Here is a 23,513-nt window from a genome sequence, read left to right as displayed (position 1 = left end):
CACTCCACGACGGTAAGAAATCTGTTGGGGAGAGTTGATTCTTGGTGTGGGGGAAATTGGGTATTGGGTGGCGCCGTGATCGTTAATGTCGAGCGGCGACTGTTCGTAGGTGTTGTTGTCAATGGAGTGGGGGGAGGAAGGGATGATGGTAAAGTGATTGTTTTGTTGTGTCCAAAAACACGCTAGCAAGCCACTTCTCGCGTCTTGGCTCTCGCGTCTAGTCTTAAACAAAGCTGCCAACTGCTGCCGCCACATGGTATTTGCATACTTGTATACCCACCCTCCCACCAGATCTCTTTTACAAATGGTTTTCTCTTGCGCAATTGGTCAAATTACTAACTAACCCCAGCATGTGTGGCTCCGCACACGCCTGATACTTGATAAAGTACCTACGCATAGAGGTGTTCTTGATAGACTTTTAGTCCCTGTCGTTGTCATGGAGATCAATTCAGGGTCCTCGTTTCCAGCTTTCAAATAAAGTAACTATAAGCATATACATGTAATAATAACGCATATCTAACCCTTTGATTTAGAGTCTACCTAAAGTTCCAAACTTTTGAACGCCATATGAACCGAAATTACTTGTTTAGAAGAACCATTTTACCTCATGTACCATAGCTGCTGGTCCTTTTTCTCATCAGTCTTCCATGAGATGTCAACTTCAACCTCCCTAGAGTTTTTGTTGCTCTTCCTGTAAGTAATTTCCCCTTCGATATTCTCACCAGACTTCAACATTCCGCTTTTGTTCTCTACCAACAAAACCCCCTGTCTCCAGTGCGTAGGAGTCTTGAAGGGTCCAGTAGTGAACGCAACACCCTTATCCTTGGTCGCCTTCCACGTCTCTGCTCTAGCATTCTCGGGAATATACTCTCCGCGCGAGGTAGTAAAGAAGGTGTCGAAGTAGATGACGAACGCATCTAAGCTCTCGATATTATCCTTTACACTCAGAGAAAATTTGCTCGTAAATGACAGCTCAGAAGTCTTGATGGTGTGAAGAGGGAGGTTGTAAAACACAACTGGCTCAGATGCTAGGGATTTGGGTTCGAGCGAGTGAACGATAACGTCCTCGCGGATTTTCTCCTTCATAGCTGACATAGAGAAGCCGTAAACGTGGTTCCAGAAGTTTACGTTCTCATTGATGTATTCCGAGTCGTGCATTGCCGCGATTAAAAGCTTGCACTCGGAGGGGACCATAAGACCATCTGGAGCAAGATATTTATCACGGGCGTAGAGGACTGAATCCAACATAGCTTCGTATAGAAGAAGATATCCCTATGGACTCGAATCAGCACATGGATATTTTCCGGAAATAATATCATTACCATCCACTCAGAGACAATGATGTCCACTTGTTTTACTGGCAAGACAACTTCTTCAATCTTTCCATGCAGACAGGTGATGATTCCATCAAGGCTGTTCTCAAAGACGTTCTCCCTCGCTTTGTCAATAATTGCTGAGTTGTCCACAGCAATGACCTTCTTCGCACCAGCTTTGGCGCAAAACATGGAAAGCACGCCGGTACCGCACCCGACATCAAGTACAACCTATTCGTAATCAACAATAATTCAACGACTTTCACTAAACGAATCATACCTTATCTTTAAACAGATGTTTGTTTTCATATATGAAATCTCTGTATGCGTCTGTCCTGACGGTATCCTTCAACATAGTCTCATGGATGTCGTTACCCGCATATGAGTGGAAATAATGACTGTCGTCATCCCGCTTTACTTCGTCCTTATCCGGCTCGGCAAGTTGTGCCTCGAAGCTCTTGTTTACGGCATTTTTGTATTCCAAAAATTGCTGCGAGAGACTTGCTAATCGAAGTTCTAGTTCCTTGACCTTATCTGCATTAGTAGTTGCGCCTTTTTCTTCTGTGCCCAAGTCTAACTCCGGGTCGTCTAGGCTGAACAAGAGAGTATCGTCTTCCAACACTGGCTGAAGGAATTTATCATCATCCAGGAATGCCCTGGAAGTGAAGTCGGGAACGCGCGAGGCCTTAGTCTCGCTTCTGATGTAGTTGACTAGTTTGATTGTTCCATAAAAGTCCAGCTCTAATCCAACACAGGTAAATCAGCAATTGGTATCTCCCAAAGTGTAGAAGAATCAGCCATACCAAGTTCCTCCTTTGTCTTCACAAAATCAAAGCCATGTGACTCCCCGCAGTGTTCAAACAATTTATTAGGTGCCGGGAATGTGTTTGGGCAAAACAAGCAAACAACAGGAGATTCCTCCTCGTTGTCAGGCTCTGCGTCCTCCCATCCCTCCTCATTTTCGGACTCAACGTCCTCTGGGATTGGGTCGTTAATTGTCTTTTCGGAAGCCATTTTGAAAAAAAGTGTCAAATAGGATTGGTCGGGCGTAACAAGATATTTTTTTATGCGGGGTACCGGGCAACTGCTAGTGACGCAGTAGAAGGCCGGGTAAGTGCCTGTGTATAAGCGAGTGATGACATATGAATTCACCTCAACGGCCCCACTCAGATTGGCTCAGAATTGGGATGACAGCTCTTCTTTACCAATCGACATCATTCTCTGGGGCTTGAGTTACTACACTTATAAATGCCCTATGTACTCGATCTCCAGTAAGTAGAGCACCTATATATGAAATACCGTACCAGTAGTTCACTAAAACCTTGCAGAACCATACCAGCCGAAATTCAATTGGAATAGATACGCACACATCAGAGCCAAACATATCACTCTCCCGCATCCCGAGCCTAGGATTACCGTCAAACTCTCAGTAAACTCCAGCGCACTGACTGAATGGGGGGCAATGTGCATGTGTGTCTCCTCAAGGAGATGCAAACATTTACCTATAGCTCTGAACCCTGAACCCTGAATTTCCCCATACCTTTTTTGACATAAACCCCGAGATGCGCAAACACAAGCAATATTACCTACAATGCTGACTCAACAGTGACTAAGCGCATATGGTGCTTCAACCTCATCTTCACTCCAGGGTATTGAAATCATTGGACCACAAAGGTTTGTGTACTGTACTCGAATATCATTGATAGTTCAGTTCATGCCTGTACGCCGGTACAAATAGGCGAGGATCATCACATCGCCACATCTATATCTAGTTGACTCAAGGCAGCACTAAATACTTGGACGGTCAAACCAACAGGGCCAAACTGCTGTTTGGGTACAAGATACCCGTATGTAACGAGGCTGAGACATTTTGATAACAGAACAACGAACATCCATACTAGATACCGTATCATTGTCTTATATCTTGATTGGAGGCGGCACGGTTTTCCACAGTACCGTGTGAGTGGCCTCGTGCGGCCCAGTGTGCACGCAAAGCCCGGGAGCGAGGAACACATTGTGGAGAATGCAAAGCACATTGAGTGCCTACAAATCCAAAGACACGGCTCGTCTAGGTGTCACCCGGAGGTGGCTTCACAGGCTCACATACCATTTGCTGGTTTCACCCGAGTCAGTGCGTCAGCAGATGTCTCAGGGGGAGAAGTACGACTACATAATACACTTGGTATCACGAAAGTTCTAGATTTGATATCTATCCCTTATTTATATAAAGTGCAACTCCTCGCCCACCCAAAGGTCCCTCTACTACTGTTACGACTGTGCAGCATCCCACCCCTGAAATGTCTACTAGATCAAGAGCGCCCGCCGAATCACTTCACGAACAATACAGCTTTCCGAACCTCACCGGCATCGGCCGAGGATTTGAAGAAGCAATTGAACACATCAATAACGAGAGTCATCAAAATTTGCAAGCGGATGCTCGCTCATGGCTTATCGCAACAGCCCACCAGATTATGAAAGAACTCAAGTACGAACTCCGAAAACTTCAGATCAATCGAGACACACCGTCGTTACTCCCGAGATACGCCTATGATCCCACTGCATCATTACTCCTATCTAGCGATGACGTCCCACCGCACTTGTACGCATTCAGCGGGCAGTTTATCGACTATATAACCCAGCTGCTCATGGCATGCGGTTTTCACGCGAAAATATACTTGGTTGATCCTGGATCACTTGGAAACTGGGCGATCTCGAGTCCCGCGTACATTAGAATCGAAATTACTTTCCCTCATGTGTACAACAGAAGTGAGGCTGGTGATGGAAGAATCGTGGCATTTGATGTTGACGAGAATTTCAACCGGGATTTCTTTGGGAGTATGAGTACTTTGAGCACTTAATGACTGGGATTAGATATGGGTTTTTTGTCCTCCGTTAACTATTATTAATATTAATTCTTTATAATTTGTACTACATTTCGTTTAGAATTCCGAGTGCCGATCCTGTATAGTAGTAACGGAGTGTTTCTTTGTATTCCGTGGTTGAGATCATTGTACCTACACCGCAAAGGTACGTTGCTATGCGCGTCGGATGGCACGTGATGTTCAGGATGCTTCGCGAGGCTGCCATCCTTGACCATACATAGCCTGGCTGACTGCCTTGCATCAGCAACAACCTGGCATGGGCTGTCCACGCGTGCGAGAGAAAGCTGCAGCATATCGCCAGCAACACCAAGTGAGCAAGAGGGATAGGAAAAGAGATAAAAGCGGGGAACAATAATAATTTCAAGGCGGCGGAAAGCCGGAGAGTGACCGAATGAAGAAATGATGGTCGTAGCATGTGCTGTTTTGTGGGTGAATTGTCAGGTTGAAAAGGCAGGGTGGTCTAGAGACGTCAATCAAACAGAAGATGCTCGGGAAACAAAACCTCCCCAGCAAAGGAAACCCTGAGAGAGAGAGGTTTCTCTGGTACATTCCTGTAGTTACCCGGCACCTTCTCCACCCCCCGAGACGCCGGACCCTAGACCCAGTTCCCCCAAGATGAGAAATCCTTCCTAAAAAATTACTTCAAAGAAGCCTTCCCATCCAAACTCTATATTATCCCTTCCTCCCTACATTCGTCCGTCTTTTCTGCTGTAACTTCACGCCACCTTACGTATAAAAGCTCTTGCGCCGCGCTCGCATTCCCCTTCACCTACGAGAGACTTTCATTTCCATCCCTTCTCTCACTTTCCTCTACAGGTCTCGCGAGACAGCTTTAGGGGGACTGTTTTGGCCGAGCTTAGCTTCCTTTACAGTAATTAACTATGGAAACAAACGGTGTGTCCGCAGGGAAACGGAAGCACGGTGGATCGCCAGCCCCAGATCGCCCAACAAAGCATCTCCGAGAGGAGTCTTTCGAGATCGATGAGGACGAGATGATGCCGGGGGAGGATGGTAGTTTCATTGTTGAAGCCAGCAGGATGCTACCCCCAACCGCTGCGACGCATGATTCAGCAGAATGGCAGAGGACCATCGAGAGTGTAGTTCGCAACGTTGTATCGATTCGGTTCTGCCAGACATGCTCCTTCGACACCGACTCTGCTATCACAAGCGAAGCTACGGGATTTGTTGTGGATGCTGAAAAGGGTTACATCTTGACAAACCGACACGTTGTTTGTTCGGGTCCGTTTTCGGGATACTGCGTTTTTGACAACCATGAAGAGGCAAGCTGCGCAAATCTCTACAATTCATAGCAGCGCCATTTTTTCTAATAGACCAGTGGAGGGGGTGTAGTGCGACGTCTTTCCAGTGTATCGCGACCCTATCCATGATTTTGGTATTTTGCGGTTCGACCCGAAGGCGATCAAGTACATGCCTGTTGCCGCCCTAGAACTGAGGCCAGATCTTGCGCGTAAGACAAATAGAAAGAAGAATTTCATGTGAATAACCACGCTAATATTTCAACAGATGTTGGCGCGGAAATCAGAGTTGTTGGTAACGATGCTGGAGAGAAACTCAGTATTTTATCAGGTGTCATCAGTAGAGTAGACAGAAATGCGCCAGATTACGGGGATGGATACAACGACTTCAGTGAGTAAATCCGTATAATTACTGCACCTATATCTAATATCTCGACTAGACACAAACTACATTCAAGCAGCAGCTTCTGCTAGCGGGGGAAGTTCTGGCAGTCCCGTGGTTAATGTAGATGGTTATGCTGTTGCCCTACAGGCTGGAGGTAGCACTGAAGCTGCAACCGATTATTTCCTGCCCCTTGACAGGCCTTTACGAGCGCTCAGGTGCATTCAAACGGGCCAGCCAGTCACTCGTGGAACCATTCAAACACAGTGGTTATTGAAACCTTTCGATGAATGTCGGAGAGTAGGGCTTACGGCAGAGTGGGAGGCTGCTGTGAGAAAAGGATTTCCAAAGGAGATCGGCATGTTAGTCGCTGAAATTGTTCTCCCAGAGGGTCCTGCTCATAATCATATCGAAGTAATTAAAATCCAATTGAAACATCGCGGACCAGTATTTCTCGTTGAAACAAAAATTTCTGACGTATACCGATATATATATAGGAAGGTGATATCTTGATCAAGCTCAATGGAGAGTTGATCACCAAGTTTGTCCAGTTGGACAATATTTTGGATAGCTCCGTGGGCCAGAAGGTCAAGTTATTAGTCCAGCGCGGAGGACAAGATATGGAAGTCGAAATTGAGGTTGGCAACTTGCATGACATTACACCGGATCGGTTTGTGACTGTTTGTGGAGCTGCCTTCCACGACCTTTCATATCAATTGGCCAGGCTATATGCGATTGCCGTAAAGGGGGTGTATGTATGCGAACCAGCTGGCTCGTTCAGATTTGATGGAATGGACAAAGGATGGATCATTGAGTCAGTAGGCAACAAGAAATGTTACAACCTTAGTGCGTTCATCGATATAATGAAGAGTATACCAGGTATGTTTTCCCTCGGACCCCCATAGTCGGAGTACTGACGCTAAAACCGCCCAGATCGTGCCCGAGTGGTGGTTACTTATCGCCATCTCCGTGATTTGCACACTATGCATACTTCAATATTGTACATTGACCGACACTGGAGTACGAAAATGAGAATGGCGATCCGAAATGGTAAGTACTTGTTAACCGAATGGTTGTGCAATCGCTAATTCCTTTACCATATAGACTCTACGGGACTGTGGGATTTCTCAGACATCGGAGATCCTCTACCCCCAGTGGACCTTGTGCCTCGATCCGCCCAGTTTATCCGATTAGATAATGTGAGCTATTCAGCAGCAACTGATTTGATTCGCAGCTTTGTGCGGATATCATGCACAATGCCCATTAAACTCGATGGGTTCCCAAGAGCTAGAAAAACTGGATTTGGTTTGGTTGTCGATGCTGGACTAGGACTCGTTGTAGTTTCCAGGGCAGTCGTGCCCTACGATTTGTGTGATATTTCAATCACTGTTGCCGAATCCATCATTGTGCCTGGCAAAGTTCTGTTTATGCATCCATTGCAAAATTATGCTGTGGTGCAATACGATCCGAAGCTTGTAGATGCACCTGTGCAATCTGCAAAGCTAAGCACTGAGCACGTCAAACAAGGTTCCCCCACAATCTTCTTGGGTTTTAATCAGAACCTGAGAGTTGTGGTTGCCAAGACTTCAGTCACAGACATCACCACCGTCGCTGTTCCCGCCAACTCATCTGCCCCACGATACCGCGCTATCAATGTCGATGCTATTACGGTAGATACCTCTCTGAGTGGTCAGTGTGGTAGTGGTGTACTTGCAGACGAGGACGGTACCGTCCAGGCCTTATGGCTTACCTACCTCGGTGAGCGGACCCATAGTAACAAAGACGTTGAGTACCACCTTGGATTAGCCACCCCGTCATTACTACCTGTTATTCGTCAGCTCCAGGCTGGTGTAATTCCCAAGCTGCGGATGTTGAATGTTGAGCTTCATCTCGTACAAATGAGTCAAGTTCGGATAATGGGTGTGAGCGACGAATGGATTCGCAAAGTCGAAGAGGATAACCCAGAGCGTCATCAGCTATTTATGGTCCGCAAAGTTGAGTGCGGGTACTCACAGACTCTTGAAGAAGGTGACGTGATCTTGACCATCAACGGGAAGGTTATGACAAGGATAACAGAACTGGATGTCATGTACGATCACGACTTTTTGGACATGGTGGTGGTCCGGAATTGCGAAGAAATGACCCTAAAAGTTCCCACTGTGCCTACTGAGGACTTGGAGACAGACCGTGCTGTAATTTTCTGTGGTGCTGTATTGCACCGACCACACCATGCAGTTAGGCAGCAGATTAGCACATTGCATTCAGAGATCTATGTTTCCGCGCGCACAAGAGGAAGCCCAGCATATCAATACCAGCTAGTACCAACCAACTTCATTGTTGCGGTGAATGGAGTTAAGACGCAAGATTTGACAGCGTTTTTGGCGGAGGTCTCAAAGATCCCCGATAACACCTATTTCAGATTAAGAGTGATCACTTTTGACAACATCCCGTTCGTCATCACAATCAAGAAGAATGAACACTATGTAAGTATCAATCCCCAAACCTGAAAGGTGCCGTTGCTGATTTTATTCAAAAGTTCCCAACGATGGAGTTCATCAAGGATCCCGCTGAGCCCTGCGGCTGGCGGAGACAAACTTACGAGGGGACCTCAGCACACGCAGGTACGCAGCTAATCCCTAGCACAGCCTTCTCCACCAAGCAGATACTCGGGCTCTAATAGAATCCGATGTGATGTTTTAGGTCTCACATCAAGTATCCTCGCCGAGAGTATGCCAAACGATCCCTATGAGAACGATGACGGTGACTGTGAGGCTGACGATGGCGGCATATAGATATGGAAGAAGTTGGTGGTTGCGAGTAATAACTCGGCGGCGGCTAGAATACACACGATTCTTCCACATCTCGTTCGCTTCTTTAACTTTGTTTTCAGCTATGATTGTGAAATTAATTGTACAATTCTTTTGTTGTTTAGGTGAAATGGCGGTACAATAGAAGGTATTTCTTTTTGTGCTATTTGTGCGAGAGAATGTGTTTTAAGAGGGAGGGTGTAGGGGGGAGGTTTCTCTTTAACTAGCATTTCTTCCTATTCAGCTTAGCGATACGAACTGTAGTACATGTAATAAGCAATACTGCGCCCAGGTGGCATGATCTTTCTCCTCAATCGTAATCGAATACCAGGTCCAAATAGAGAAAACGCTGGAGGAGACCTGCTAGTACAGCGCTCCTATTGCGGTCAGCCTTTTGTATCGCCCCTTATCAGGGACCTCCGGAAGTCCAGGAAATAGCTCCTGTCTTCCACATACCTCACCCCTTTCTCTCTCTCTTAGTAGTCTGCAGATGGCCCATCCGTTTTGAAGAGCTTGGAAGGATAATAAAAACGAGAAGACCAAGACTGGGCTCTGGCTTGTGGAAAATGGACTGATATCGATGACGGTGAGTATGAGGAGGTGAACAGATAGAGGATGCGGAAGCTCCCTATGTAGCTGCTGCTATGCCGTAGAGTATTTGTACCTCTTCACTAATACATTCCATAAGTTATGGTATGAGTTACTGGAACACAACCACATGTTTGTGAAGCGGGGGGTCTCACATCACATGGCGGCTTTGTGTAATGAGAAGTAGCCAACATGCAAAAATATGTGGTTTCTATTGGGGTATAAAATAAGGTTTTCTCTTTATATCTTCTGTTTGTTAGTTCTTGCCCACTACAAGACCCCGAAGTCCTTCTTGACACCACCCCATATGATTCCCCCAAGTCACAAGATAAACGAGATGGCCGGATCTAGGCTCCCCCCATCATAGAAACATCAATCCCCTGTCAATAAGAGCGATGGCGTCGATCTCAAACCTTTAGTTCGACTTCAACTGACCTTATATTGCGCTTTTCCCCACTGAGTACATTGCAATCTTAAAGTCTGAACGTAAGTGTATTACTCCGCATATTACAGCAGGTTTCAGAATACTAGGCTCAAATTACTTTCACACACATACAGTGCGATTCTTCGAACCTTAAAAAAAATAGCCTACTTAGGAAGCCCGAGCCCGATATTCTCCCGAAAAAGTAATTTCAACTACCCAGATAGACTATATAGGCTATCTTTCGAGAATTGTACTATGAGTCGAGAATGCTTTCTCAGCCTAGTATTATGAAACCCGCTGTAACGACGGGGGGGCTGTGGCTGACCCATGTAATCACTTAGGTTTATATGGTGTCTTGAAATAGAAACATATGGTATATTTTATCTAGTCTACTCTAGAAGCAGCAAAAATAAACAATATAAACCCGAAAGCTTACGCACTCGCTGAATAGATGCCCCCCAAAATCTCCCTCAATCTCTCCAGCAGCCTTCCATTCTCATCCTCTGTACCCACGGTCATTCTGAGGCATCCAAAGCATCCATTCTCGCCGCCCCGGAACCTCACAACAACCCCACGGGTCTCCGCAAGCCCTTTATACGCCGCCAACGCAACAGTATTAGACGGCTTGCCGCCCGGCCTATCCAGTATCTCCACCAAGATAAAGTTAGCATCGAATCCTCCGAGAAATCTCCCGATTCCTGGAACGTTAGGCAGCTCCTGGAGGAGACGGGCCCTCTGTGAGAGGATCTTGGCAACATTCTCGCTCTTGATCACAAGCCCTGCCTCCGAGAGCGCTGTGTATGCAAGTGACGACGTAGGTGTCGAGATGCTGTATGGCGCCTTCAAGTTGTTCAACAGCTGCGCGATTGGCGGCGATGTGAAGGCCGCTCCGAGTCTAATGCCGGCCAGCCCAAACGCCTTACTGAGGGTCTGCATGACGACCAGATTGGGGTAGTCTACGACCCAGGGTGCAAGTGAGCTCCCTTCTGGCGCAAAGTCTACATATGCCTCATCCACCACCACAACACCGTTCCACGTTGGGTGTGCAAGGACTTTCTTCACTGCCTCGGGATCCACCAATGCACCGGTAGGGTTACCGGGGGAGCAGATGTAGGCAACCTTGATATTGGCGTCCTGCGACAAGGCCTCGTTGATAGAGTCGGGGCGGAGCTCGAGGTTACCGCTCTCGAGGTTGAGATCAACCTTAACGACCTCAATGTCATTGACCTGCGCGGAGACAGAGTACATGCCGTAGGTGGGCGGGCAGGTAAGGATCTTGTCCTTTCCGGGGGTGCAGAAGCATCGGAGGAGGGCATCAATTGCTTCGTCACTCCCGACACCGAGGAAAAGATTCTCGGGGGTTAGAGGCTTGGTGGGATTAGTGTTGCGAAGGGCGCAGAAGGCGCTCTTGAGGACATGTTGGTGCGGGTCGGGGTAGCGGTTGAGACCGGCGGTTTCGGCGGTCGAGGAAGCAGTCAAGGGGAGTGAAGGGCCGTAGGCATTCTCGTTTGCGTCAAGGAGAATATTGGTGCCATCATCTTTGTAGTCGCTACCAATTGAGCCTGGTTAACTAGTTTTTCTTCTCTTTCTTGTGGGGGTAGTATTGCGGGGTGAGGGAGCTTACTCGCGCGCACATCGGTATGGGACAAGTTTGAGGATATTGGGGCGAGCACAAGTCTCGAGGTTGAAGGGGGAGGTGCTAGCGGTCATTTTAAGTATACTGTAGGTCTTGGAGAAGAATTGGTCGTGGAATTGAGACTGTGATGGGATTTATGAGAGCTTGGTGAGTCATGGCAAAAATCTTTCAGGTTCGTGGGGCTTATCGCTATCGGGCTGACATCGATCATTGACAACGAGAGAGGGCCAAGAGTTCGGACAAGCCTCTCCATTTGCGGACTGAGGGATGGGGTTTCGGCGCATATAATAATCCCAAATGAGCAAATTACTAACGTGATGGGGGTACAAATATACACCAGGGATATTTGTTTTTTCTGGGGACTAGAAGGCAGCGCGTAGCTAGAGTGGACTAGCTACATGTACTCTACCCCACTGTACCGCCAGTCGTCTCTACTCTGAACGGCTGGCATGAGATATGATCTGTAGTACTGGGACCCAAGAGGACATCTACTGGATGTGATAGGTCGCAGTGCTGGCTACTAATATTGAGCAAGCCCCATTGATTGGTGAACCTGCAGGTGCTTAAACATTACTTGGAAGCTTATTATTATCTCTGCTATACCGGCTCAATTGGGCGACTGGGTCAATCGATTGATTGATAATTAGTAGGAAAAATCATTACCACCAAATTTCCCGCATAAACATTATTTCCACATTATCCAATCCCTCAGGCTACTTTATAATTATTCCAAATGGCAATGTAGTAATACTGGTGTTCATCCACGGAGAAGCGAGCCCAAAGACGTCCCGGATTGCTGTAGGAGATGCAGATGATAGCCTGCTACCCTCAACGTCAATAAAAATAGTCGACATATCTTGTCTTTACTTCGTTGGATTCAATTGAAACTATGGTGACGGTGGCAGAAACCAAGCTAGCTAGAGGATAAACCGGGATTCCCTCCCCCTCCCTCTCATCCTCTTCATCCACTTCATCCCCATCTTCTTCCTCCTTGTCGGATCCATTCGAATAAACCGATTCGTTTCCTCTTGTCGAAACACCCTACGCACAAGTATTTAGCAACCACTGAAATACCTGCACCGGAACTCCGGCCGGTTGAGCCCTCGAGAATTTATCCGAACCCCCCGGCCAGGTAAACCCACAACTTATCCCCAATTATCCTTTGGAAAACGCTCCCCCGCTTTCGGGCCCCGCACCCCACATGACATAAAGCTGCAACCCCAGTCCCAAGACCGCCATGTAAAGCAGGCACAGAAGAGAAGATCATCAGAAACAAAACACCATCACCACCACACAGGCCTTAACTATGAGTGAAAACGTCCCCCAAGTGCTCTCAGTAGCAGAAATCTACCCAGAAGCTCTCCAAGAGTCTCAAAAACAGCGCTGGGAACACCTCCTCGCAAAGTTCCAAGAGCTCTATGGCGCCCCTGCTGACTACATCTCTCGGAGTCCCGGTCGAGTCAATATCATCGGAGAGGTTAGTCTAACAAATACTTCCCCACTGAGTCTCACTTCATACCTGAAACTGAAGCTATGATGGTGGCGTATAGCACATCGACTACATGCTCTACTCCGTGATCCCCATGGCCGTCACGGCTGATTTCCTTCTCGCCGTCCGCCTGGTACCCGGAAGCTCTACAGTCAAGCTCGCAAACGTTCTGCCAAAGTTCCCCACCAGAGAGTTCACAATCCCGACCACGGGCGATCTCGAGATTGATGCCACACAGCATGAATGGAGCAACTACTTCAAATCTGGACTCCGCGGCGCAATAGAGCTCCTCCAGAAGAGGGATGGAACTACCAGACAGGTCGGTATGGAGATACTCGCCGACGGCACTGTCCCCTCCGGCGCTGGTCTCAGTAGTAGTGCAGCCTTCACGTGTGCGAGTGCGCTTGCATCGCTAGTTGCAATGGGAGAGAAGATTGTGAACCAAAAGGACCTTGTGAACCTTGCGGTTGTCGCGGAACGATACGTGGGTGTCAATTCCGGAGGGTGAGTAGCTATCCAGGCGCATCCATTAGCTATTCGGTCATGAAGACTAACAACGGTATAAAGAATGGATCAATCCGCCTCTGTCCTTGGCCAGGCCGGATCTGCGCTCTATATCAGCTTCCACCCCGCCCTCACCGCACAACCAATTGCTTTCCCTACCACCTCCCCAGAGCTAACATTCATCATCGCCGATACCCTCGTCACAGCTGACAAGCACACGACGGGGCCTATCAATTACAACCTCCGTGTTGTCGAGTGCACTCTCGCTGCCCAGATCCTTGCGAAGAAGCTCAACCTCGGCGCACTTCCCGCCGACGCCGGCCCGCTCGGAAACACCCTCAAGGGATTGATGGATGTTTACTACGCCTCTTCCGCCTCGCTCCCACTCGAACAGAAGCTCGAGGCCCTTATCGACCTGACAAAGAGCACATTAACCCAAGAAGACGGCTACACACGCGAGGAGATGGCCGCCATCCTGGACACGAACGTCGACGAGCTGGTAAGGCGTTATATGACCCGCTTCCCCATCCGCGCTGAACGCTTCAACCTGCGCTCCCGCGCCATTCACGTCTTCTCCGAAGCCCTCCGCGTCACCCGCTTCCAGGCGCTACTTGCCTCATCCTCTAACTCCAACTCCGACACCATCTTGACACAGCTAGGCGCACTCATGAACGAGTCGCACGACAGCTGCCGGGACCTCTACAACTGCTCATGCCCCGAACTCGACGAGCTCTGCTCACTAGCAAGGAAAGCGGGCTCTTACGGGTCACGACTGACTGGTGCAGGATGGGGCGGATGCAGCGTACACCTGGTGCCGCAGGACAAAGTTGAAGCGGTGAAGGAGGCGTGGAAGAAGGAGTACTACGAAAAGAAGTTCCCAGATATGAGCGCTGAGAAGATTGAGGGTGCAGTAGTCGTGAGTAAGCCCGGGAGCGGTGCGGTGCTGTTTAAAGTCACCGAGTGATGCGTTGTGACGCAGCCTCCTCCGGGTAGGATGGGGAATTCGTGTAAGTAGTTTTTCTTTCTTTGGGTAGGGTGTATATATAAAATGCAAATGACTTTTTTTTCCAGCTCTCTTTGTGGGAATGAGATGTGTTCCTTGTGTTCGTGTGCTATCTAAATATATCTGCCAGTAGATCTGCTCGGAGAAGCAGAAATTTGATAAGATGGGGTCCATCTTCAACGACATGGCAAATTTACAATATGAACTTAGATTACAGCACGTTACTCTTATAGCTCCGATGTTTCCGGAGCTCCAAATATCAACTCAACGACCAAATAAGCAGTACAAGACCAAAGACGTCAAACTAGTCCATGCTCAACCATCAACACACAAGCAGATACAAGTAATAGCCCTATATTAAAAGAGACATAAAGCCCCAGCGTAGAAAAAGGGGGAGCGCTTTTGCTTCAACCTCTTTTTACCCAGTCACACAGTCTCTCAACCAAGCCTGGGAGGGACTCGAACTACCACTGATGATGCAAGTTAACCCTCGGCCCCTCTGGGCGACACCATAGCTATTAAGCTACAATGGTAGATGCTGGCATGTGGCTAATTCAATGGCCCCATGGCCTACATGTACTTTCTGTGCCGGAGTTAGGGAGGGAATGTACTCATTATGTGTGGTCGACAAGGGTAGGAATTTTTCTTTGGGCTATCCGACCTGTGACGGGCTTGGGCCAGAGCTTTGGCCAGACCGCCAATACTCTGATACTACATACATGTATAATTAGGGTCTTGGGTCGCAGTGAAGCCAGATCTTCCGGGAGTGACGAGGGTCCGGGGTGACGAAAGGCTGGGTACGAGTGATTATATATGACGCACGCCCATGCTTACAATATTTAATTTCGTAGCTCTTTATCCAGCCCCAGACTACTACTACAAGTAGTAGTGTATTCAGGCCACTAGTGCTATACATGTACTAGTATACGCACATATAAAATAGCTTTGCTAATTACCATTATGAATTAAGAAAAAGTGTAGCATGCAATCAATGAATTAAACAAAAAAAAATGTATTAATATACTGTGTATTTATGAAGGGTGTACTCTGCACCGTATCAATCAGTGAGGTTAGACAACCGGGTTTGCGGAACTTTCTATACATGGGCTTTAGCATAAACAGAAGGACCTAGCTCCTATCTCTGATAAGAATTTGATACATGCCGGTACGTACATATCTGAAGTCCCTTTTTCCAGCCGCTACAGACCCCAACCCCCATAAATTGCCTGGAGAAGTGGAGTTTACTTTCAGGACTTTCCAGATGCGTACATCATATACATATGTAGTTTATATACCCGTAGGGCAGCACATCGTATGCTGTGATTACTACAAACATATCAACAAAGTCTCCTCACTTCTCGTCCTGTCCTCCTTGCTAAACCGTAGACATCTCACGTACAGTAACGCGAATTGCCTACTGAGCTAAACCAACTATCATATTGAAGGGAAATCTCTCAAGGAATGGGTCTCATGGGCCGACCAAACCCACTTAACCCTTGAATTCACTCGGAGTGGTCCCTACCATCCACTACACGGAGCCAGCTTGAAACTAAAGATGCATATTATTGTAGGAAGAAGTGAGTAATGTGGGCTGTGTTATATGGCGAAGCCCAAGCCAGCAGAGAACCTCATAGCTGTTATTCGATCTCCTTCCTTACACACTGCATTTGGCAAAAGAATATCTTGTGCTCCCGATAATTGACCTGTCTTTGTAGTTCACACTACCCCCACCAGTACTCGTATCAATAGCTCGGGCGGCTATGAAAGCCTTAGTCCCCCATGAGCCAAGCTATCTTAAACGTATCGTCCAACATGACATGGCTCAAACGACTCAGAAACAGAACTAGGAATAGCACGGCCCCTCATGGTACACTCCCACCACCGGCCCGGTCCGAAACATTAGCCTCTGGTCCAAAGTCTTGAGTTTCAATAACCAAAAAAAAAAAAAAAAAAAGACCACTGGGGCCCTCGTGCCTCCACGGATCTTCAGATGTCTGAACTTGTCACTGCCGTAATGCCGGAGAAAAAGGGGTACATGGGCTTTCATGATCCCCGGGTTCCGCAATTCGATCAATGCATATGGTGAATTTCACCCGTGGGGGAAGCATCTAGGCTCAGTCTCATAGACCCCCACATTCTAAAAGGGCCACTAGTCGTATCGCAAGCGAGACGGGTACCTAGTGAGAGAAAGGACGTCGAGGATCTTCCACCTTGCTGGGCCCTGAAGCATATAAGTGCTCACGGGCTTGCTGCCTTTTTTTCTCATCTCTCCCCGGAGATAGTCCAACACACTGGGTTAAGTCTATACGCAATTACATGCAGTTCTGTGTACATGTTTTGCACTGGTAGGAAGGAAGGATAGCCACGTCGTGCGAGGGAGCAGCACATGCATCTAGATCTGAGATCTTCTAGGGCGTGGAGTAGTTAGAGCATGAGGCGGTAGCGAGGGGTCCGGAGGCTCTAGATCTAGCGATGGGAAGCTCTGCGTCTAAAACTTCTCGTGCGTGCCTCGAGCTCTGCTTTAGCAGGACGGACTACCAGCTACCAAGATGCAGGAGGGATAAGAAAATATGGGTTCCACCAGAAGTCGGTCCGGATGCTCGGTATATATAAACAAAGGAAAGAACCAAGGTCTTAAACAGTCTACAAGTGCAAAAGTGCCGCTGACTACATGTGCCATTCTCACTCGGTGCATTAGTGACGCGAGTGATATCCTATGATTTCAATTCCAAATACGGACAGAACCTTCATTTTACATGCCGCCAATTCCGGAAGATGAACTGCATAAATCAATGTATGCATGTCTCACTAAGGCTTAAAATAAAGAAACTCCGTCCCGTCGGTTTAATGTATTCAGCTGTGATTGAGACAGGCGGAAAAAAGCAAACACTCTATTCTAAGATCTAGAGCAAAGTAATCATAAACCAGACTACTGATATGTCGTACTCACTTATTTCTGAACCCAGAATTATCCTCCACGTCTTCTGCACCATTATTATTAGCTTCCTCGCCGCCACCGCCGCCATTTCTCTCATACTCCTCATCATCGAATTCCTCATCAGCAGGTTCCACCTCTAATGGCCTCATCGCAGCTCTTTTCCAGAACTTCAGAGTATTCTGCCCCACCAAAGTTCTACCCCCTGGCTCCGGTGTCGCAGCCCTAACCAGCACCTTATGAAACTCCCGCGCTTCATGCTCCAGCCCGAGCACTCTGAGACACCTGATGATCCTCGTAATTCTGAGATGATTATGGTCGAAGCGGCACAACCAGAACCTCGCTCTACGCTGAAAGTTGATTTCTGACGCTTCCCTGATCTCGAACCCGCAGGCGGCGGTGGTGATCGCCTCAAACCCATAGAATTCCAACATGCGCACCAGACTCTCCCGCATTCGCCCACGGAGCTCGGGGCGTGTCCGGAAAGCCTCTGCAGTGTGTCTGTCGATGCGTGGGGCGCTTCTGTTGAAGGGGGAGGCTTCGGGTAGCGGGAAGAGCCATTGGATGTAGTCGTGGTGGTACTCTAGATCGCGGTCAGGAAAGCGAAGGATCTCAGATAGAGTGCGGTCCTCCGAGTCAGTGCCGCCATTGGGGTGTGTGTAAAAGCTTATCAGCCGGTTGGTGGCGGTGGGGATAGTTAGGGTCTTCGGAGGAGGTCCGTTGGGCCCCGAGTCAGCTCCAACTTGAGTAGCAACAACTTCTTGGCATTGATCTTCTTCTGAGTTGGCACCACTTCTTGTACCTCCCTCAGCAGCAGCAGCAGGAGCGGAATTATTTTTATTGTTGCTTGTTGAAGATAAGTTGATGGCTGCGGTTGAAGCTCCGTTTGTTGGGGCTACAGGTGTTAGACTGGCGAGGAAGCTTTTTGGGGGGTCAGCTCTTTTAGTTGATAATTTGCTGATGGCCCCCATGGTGATACGACTGACTTTTGATGTCATTATGGAGGTATGATATAACAATTGAGGTAATGGATGAAAAATTGATGACCAGCAAGATATATCGAATGGGGAATTCCTTTGCAGCAACGGACAGAGCTTGAGCTGGGTGAAGGTGAAGCTTTGACCAGGATTCAAGGAGCACAGACACGTCTGGGGGCTAGGGTTGGCCTTGCAGATCACGTGCATGCATTGAGTGACAAGACCCTTAGGTCTTAGCAGACAGCGCCAACGCCAACAGCACCTTGATTACAACAACCGCCCAACTTCTTGGGAACAAGAGTTAACTATTTAGATTTCTTGGCACTCCCCCGTTTGTACCGGTTTGTCCAAATACTTACTATACCGAGAAATAAATTCTCCTATCTACTGTATCAGTCAAACCCCCGGGTCGGATTATTTGCCCTATGTACTGGAAAAGGGGGGTTGACGAAGGGGAGAGGGGGGGAAAGCCAAGTCCCCAGTTTCCCAGGTTCACACTGCAATCCTAGTCAAAACACCCTATGTATCATCTCCCTTCGCTTGCTCTCCCGCCCGTCAGTTCATCTTACGGTCCATGCGTCGTCGTCGTTTCGACCACCGCCGGCTGTTGCAATCCCGCATCCTCCCCCTCTCCCCCTCTCTCCTAGTCTGCCAGCCAACGGCTCCAACGGATCACAGCATTTCAAAAACGTACCTATGCCCTTAGCTGCAGTCAAGTACTTAAGAGGGAACGAAGTTACCACGCATGTGTAGAGAAGGGCATATTCACGGTACCGACCGTTATCAAGCATGGATAATGGTTAAAAAAACGACACCAGAGGCCGGGTAATCAAGCCGGAAATAACGTGATGATCCGTGACAAGGATCTCCACAGCGCGCGCGCGGCTGAAAATAAATAAATTTCCCCAATACCAGCCAGTCCGTGTGCCAAGTGTGTAGTCGTCGACAGCAAAAAAATAGGGCAGAGTAACTTAGGTACAACCACCCCCCCTCATAAAGCAATATCCCTTCAATCTCATCGTCATGAAACAATTGTACTTCCTAGTCTAGTATAGCATAGGCTACATGCCTCTAGCCCAAGGCAGAACAAGGTAGTGACAGACAGAATAGGTAAGGGAAAAGAGCTCGCTCCCGCGAGATTCGAACGCAATTGGAAATTAGAGGGATCTTTTGCCTGCATGCAGCATACAAGTACTCTACCTTTACTCGTAATCTAGAGTAAATATGGTACATGTACATGTACATGTATGTACCTAGGTACTCGCGACCAGCAACAAGAACCCGAAAATGCACGTCCTAATCTGCAACTTCCATTGGAGTAGAAGTCAAAATACACCAAAGACTTGCAGCTGCATATTCGGGTTCTTGTTGCTGGTCGCGAGTAACGCAGAGTACAGAGTAGGTACATATGTGCGCTGCGTAGAGTAGAGGGTAGAGCGAAAGGAGGAGAAAGTACCTTTATGGACCTGTGTCACACAGCCGGCGCCGCACTTGAACATTTTCATCCTTCTGTTGAACTTCCACTTCCTTCACAAGCACCCCTGCGCTGCAGCAGTTCAGCTAGCAGCGCAGTAAGGATAGGACCAAATCTCTCACTCGAGAATCTTCCAAAGTACCTACATACCTACGCAGCTACGCTACCTGGTCCCTTATATATTCCCTACGCTAGCTACCCAGGAGCAGAGTAAGCAGCTAGCAGCTAGCCAGTCGGTACGGGCACCCCCGGGGTAACATCATCGCATGGGATCGGAATCGACAGCCAATGATTCGTGCTGACCGACACCGAAAGCTCTTGCGAGCGGAATTGTATGCCGTCTAAGGGATCATTGTACGACATGTAGGTACATGAGTGGAAATGTAGCACGTATCGGGCGTAGGTACCCTACTCTGCCCAATCCACGGTCCGAGTATAGATAGAAACCTTAGCAACAACAAACCCAGACTGCCTCATCAGGATAGTATGGAATTAGATACCACGATGCTGCTGCACAGTGTAGGCAAATACAGGGATGATCCTCTCCCAAGATTGCCTTTATCGGTACTGTCTGAAAAACGAAAAGATCTCAGCCAAGGTTGAAAATAAAAAGCCATCATATAGAGAAGATCTTTTCCCTGGACGGCTTCTCAACAAAGCCGACATAAATTTTACTGCAGAACAAACTTCATTGACGAACTGCTTGTCCGAATCTGGGTCTACACCGACTTGACCGCCGAACTCTAGTGCAAACCACACGTGAATACGCGTAGTCAATCTCACCTCTCCAGGATTTTGAAAAAAGAAAAAAAAAAAAAAAAAAAAAAAAAAAAAAAAAAAACCTCTTCCAGCACAAAATAAAAAAAAATCCATTTAGGGTTAGTTATGCATATATGAGTAAACATGCAATTCTGCGGCGGTGGGTTGTCCCACGGTAAATAAACATGTTGAAAAAATATTCCCGGCACGTGTCTGTAATCTGTAGAGTGTCAATGACCGAAAAAACCAGAATTCTCTCCACACACAAAAAAGAACGAATTTCTTTCTTCTTTTTTTTTTTTTTGTTTACGTCCCCGCTCACGCCATTTGATACCTCCTATAAATGATGAATATACATATATAATTTGTTTTTTCAACGACGCCACAAATCCGGGCCAAACAAAGAACTCCCTCTCCAGGTTTCCGGTTTTCTCTACTCTTTCGACCCTATGTTTTTGCCCATGCTGGATGCAATATCATCCTCCACACGCTCCCCTAAAAATTGCATCCGATATTGTATAAGAAATGGAAGAATGAAAATGAAAATGAATATAAAAAAAAGGAAATTGGATATAAACGGGCGGAAAAAATGCAGGATCACACCAGGCAACAATGAACAGAACAGATAAAAGTAGACTCAACCCTCCCATACCTAGTCATTACCATTGGTAGCTCTTGACAATTGTCTCTTAGCCAACAAGGAGACAGGAAGGGGAGGCCAAATGAAAGGGATGGAGTAAGCAAACAACCAAAATACGCAGGGGAAAAAAGAAATCTCCCCAAACCCTAATACCCTAAATATATAAACAGAAGAATTGAAAGAACTTATGAAATGAATAACAATATTGTTACAGAAAAGGAGAATGCAAACACAACGAAAGTAAGAGGCAATCTATGTGCCAAGAAGAAAAAAAACCCATGCCGAGCTGTAACGATACAATCTTTGTCAGGAAAGCTTCATCACTTCATCAATATAGCCGATGCAATGGAATATAAAAGGAGATGTTAAAATAAAGTCTGCTCTCTCAACCCCGCCCATTCCCGTTTTTGCTGTCCCTACCGCCGTCTGAGGATGGAGGTGGGGGGTGGGGAGGGGGATATGGCACTCCGAAGCCGGGACCGGGACCGGCCGAGTATGGCCTCCCTTGTGGCTGGGGAGGTACTGATTGTGGCCGTTGCTGATCTTGTCTCTGTTGTTCGTGTCCTCGCTGCTCCTGCCTCTGCTGCTCCTGCCTCTGCTGCTCCTGCCTCTGCTGCTCCTGCCTCTGTTGGTCATCTTGCCTTTGTTGCTCTTGTCGTAAATGCTCTTGTTCACGTGGGTGGTGAGGTCCCCCATTTCCTCCATTACCACCACCACTGATACCGTCGCCTGCCGATGACACCGGAGGTAGCTGTGGCCCTGATTCGGGTAGTGGTGATCCTCCGATTGATCGCCGGTGACGCGTTGTAGCCGACCTGTTGTAGGGCTCATATCCTCTTCCGGTGGATCCTACTGTCTCACTCCGATGTCTTGAGTGCCCGCGCCGTGTCCGACTAGGTGTAGTCGCCCCAGACAAAGGAGTTTGGTGAAATGAGGGTGGAGAAAAAGGTGTTGAAGGTGTTTGCTGTTGCGAAGATGGAGTATTTCCATGTTTTCGCTTTTTAGGGGAGCTCGCGTAGTCAGATCCCGTAAGTTGATTCGAAGGTGGTTGGTGAGCAAATGGGGATTGCAATTGTGTTTGCGGCGAAGACGTTTTGACTGGTGTTGTCATACTACTAGCTTGACTGTTTGGTGGAACATAGTGGTGAAAGAATATAGCAGCTTCTTGTTGTTGAGCAGGTTGAGTTGCTTGAGGGGGGTGTCCCTGGGCTACTGTCTGCATTGGACCATGGGGGGCACCAATTGGGGTGCCAATGATCTGCCCTGGAAGTAGAGGAGGCTGTTGAGAATGAGGATGCATGTCTTTAGTGTTGATCTGCGGTGGCCGCGGCGGTTGCTGCGCTGGGCCATTTCTTGGAGGCAAATAGGAAGTATAGCTCGCCGGCGGAGCACCCTGCGGCTGCATTCCTGCTCCCGGAGGCGGGCCCATATGTGGTTGTACAGGCGGGCCCTGCGGAAAAGAATCTGCTATCGTACGTGTTTCCCTCCTTATTTTGCGTTCAGGACCTGGGGAATGAATCTGTGGCATGGGATGGACTTGCTGCTGTTGAGGCTGCTGCTGCTGCTGCTGGTGGTGGTGTTGCTGGTGTTGTTGCTGTTGCTGGGCCATCTGATGCTGTTGAAGTTGACCCAGCATTTGAGCGAAATGTTCATTAAACCATTCTCCAGCAACGCCCTTGAGAGCACTTCCAGCAAACATGATCGGTATCATCTGTGGCGGTATTCCCATCTTATGAGCCTCCCTCAAAAACTCCAACTCCAGCTTCTTGAAATCCACTCGAGATTGTTCCTGTTTCGTCCGCTCTTCTTCTGCCTTCAGTCGGTCCTCCTCGATCTTTAACTGGATCCGAGCACCGTCCTCGGAGTTCTGCCATTGGTGGGGCATATTTTCAAGCATATTCGAAGCCTGTTGAGTAGGTAATGGAATCATGGCCGCTGGTAGCGGCAGTCGATGTGAGGTCATAGAAAAGATAACAACTGGGCCCTCCGGTGAGCTTTTGGATGCCAGAGTGGCCGCTACGAAAGGTGTTTTTTTGAAGAGAAGCGGATTCGAAAACTACCACTGGAAGTCCGAAGCATCGACAACAGCCGGGTTACCTAGACATTGCAAAGGTGAAAAAATGAGGTTAGCGTCACAGAAGTAGTTGCTGGTGCCTCCAACTAGGCTTGCGAGCTTGTGGTAGGCGGACGTAATATGGCAGTGGGGGGGGGGGGGGCCAAGGACCCACACTTTGAGGGGGTGCAGATTCTAAAATGGAATCGGAAAGAGCTGAACTTTATGAACGGTAAAACAAAAAAGAAACACACGCCTACACAGGTACAGATAGAGAATGATAATCATACAAGATGGTGGATAGATACAGGCATGGGCATACACTCTCTCATACACTCACATAAACACACTTTCAGCACTCACAGGGAAATGATATATGGCCGGCGAGCAT

The 23,513-nt window shown here is 47.9% G+C and overlaps 7 protein-coding genes across 7 annotated transcripts; 3 read left to right on the top strand and 4 right to left on the bottom strand.

Moving 5' to 3' along the window:
* Window positions 1-600: 600 nt before the first annotated feature.
* On the bottom strand, window positions 601-2,327 carry LAJ45_07161 (uncharacterized protein; the record flags this gene model as incomplete). Its single annotated transcript, XM_046116720.1, has 4 exons — window positions 601-1,272; window positions 1,323-1,544; window positions 1,594-2,054; window positions 2,117-2,327. 4 exons carry the CDS (start codon window positions 2,325-2,327, stop codon window positions 601-603), a joined length of 1,566 nt encoding a protein of 521 aa, XP_045970122.1.
* Window positions 2,328-2,448: 121 nt separating this feature from the next.
* Window positions 2,449-4,171, top strand: LAJ45_07160 (uncharacterized protein; the record flags this gene model as incomplete). Its single annotated transcript, XM_046116719.1, has 6 exons — window positions 2,449-2,584; window positions 2,642-2,783; window positions 2,928-2,987; window positions 3,130-3,160; window positions 3,267-3,448; window positions 3,544-4,171. The coding sequence occupies 6 exons, from the start codon at window positions 2,449-2,451 to the stop codon at window positions 4,169-4,171; spliced, it is 1,179 nt and encodes a 392-aa protein (XP_045970121.1).
* Window positions 4,172-5,076: 905 nt separating this feature from the next.
* LAJ45_07159 (uncharacterized protein) lies at window positions 5,077-8,654 on the top strand (the record flags this gene model as incomplete). Its single annotated transcript, XM_046116718.1, has 10 exons — window positions 5,077-5,475; window positions 5,546-5,663; window positions 5,720-5,842; window positions 5,892-6,247; window positions 6,331-6,712; window positions 6,767-6,883; window positions 6,938-8,316; window positions 8,370-8,454; window positions 8,534-8,560; window positions 8,626-8,654. 10 exons carry the CDS (start codon window positions 5,077-5,079, stop codon window positions 8,652-8,654), a joined length of 3,015 nt encoding a protein of 1,004 aa, XP_045970120.1.
* Window positions 8,655-10,084: 1,430 nt separating this feature from the next.
* LAJ45_07158 (uncharacterized protein) lies at window positions 10,085-11,362 on the bottom strand (the record flags this gene model as incomplete). The annotated part of the gene is made up of 2 exons (XM_046116717.1): window positions 10,085-11,201; window positions 11,277-11,362. The coding sequence occupies 2 exons, from the start codon at window positions 11,360-11,362 to the stop codon at window positions 10,085-10,087; spliced, it is 1,203 nt and encodes a 400-aa protein (XP_045970119.1).
* A 1,232-nt stretch (window positions 11,363-12,594) lies between these two features.
* LAJ45_07157 (uncharacterized protein) lies at window positions 12,595-14,245 on the top strand (the record flags this gene model as incomplete). Its single annotated transcript, XM_046116716.1, has 3 exons — window positions 12,595-12,765; window positions 12,839-13,281; window positions 13,345-14,245. 3 exons carry the CDS (start codon window positions 12,595-12,597, stop codon window positions 14,243-14,245), a joined length of 1,515 nt encoding a protein of 504 aa, XP_045970118.1.
* Window positions 14,246-17,230: 2,985 nt separating this feature from the next.
* Window positions 17,231-18,217, bottom strand: LAJ45_07156 (uncharacterized protein; the record flags this gene model as incomplete). Its single annotated transcript, XM_046116715.1, has 1 exon — window positions 17,231-18,217. One exon carries the CDS (start codon window positions 18,215-18,217, stop codon window positions 17,231-17,233), a length of 987 nt encoding a protein of 328 aa, XP_045970117.1.
* Window positions 18,218-21,454: 3,237 nt separating this feature from the next.
* Window positions 21,455-23,513, bottom strand: LAJ45_07155 (uncharacterized protein; the record flags this gene model as incomplete). Its single annotated transcript, XM_046116714.1, has 3 exons — window positions 21,455-23,063; window positions 23,130-23,166; window positions 23,486-23,513. The coding sequence occupies 3 exons, from the start codon at window positions 23,511-23,513 to the stop codon at window positions 21,455-21,457; spliced, it is 1,674 nt and encodes a 557-aa protein (XP_045970116.1).

The sequence above is a fragment of the Morchella importuna genome, assembly GCF_003444635.1.
Source record: "Morchella importuna strain M04M26 chromosome Unknown Morimp01GS022, whole genome shotgun sequence".
NCBI lineage: Eukaryota > Fungi > Ascomycota > Pezizomycetes > Pezizales > Morchellaceae > Morchella > Morchella importuna.
Note: the sequence above shows the minus strand (reverse complement) of the source record. Positions and strands in the feature narration are given on the sequence as shown.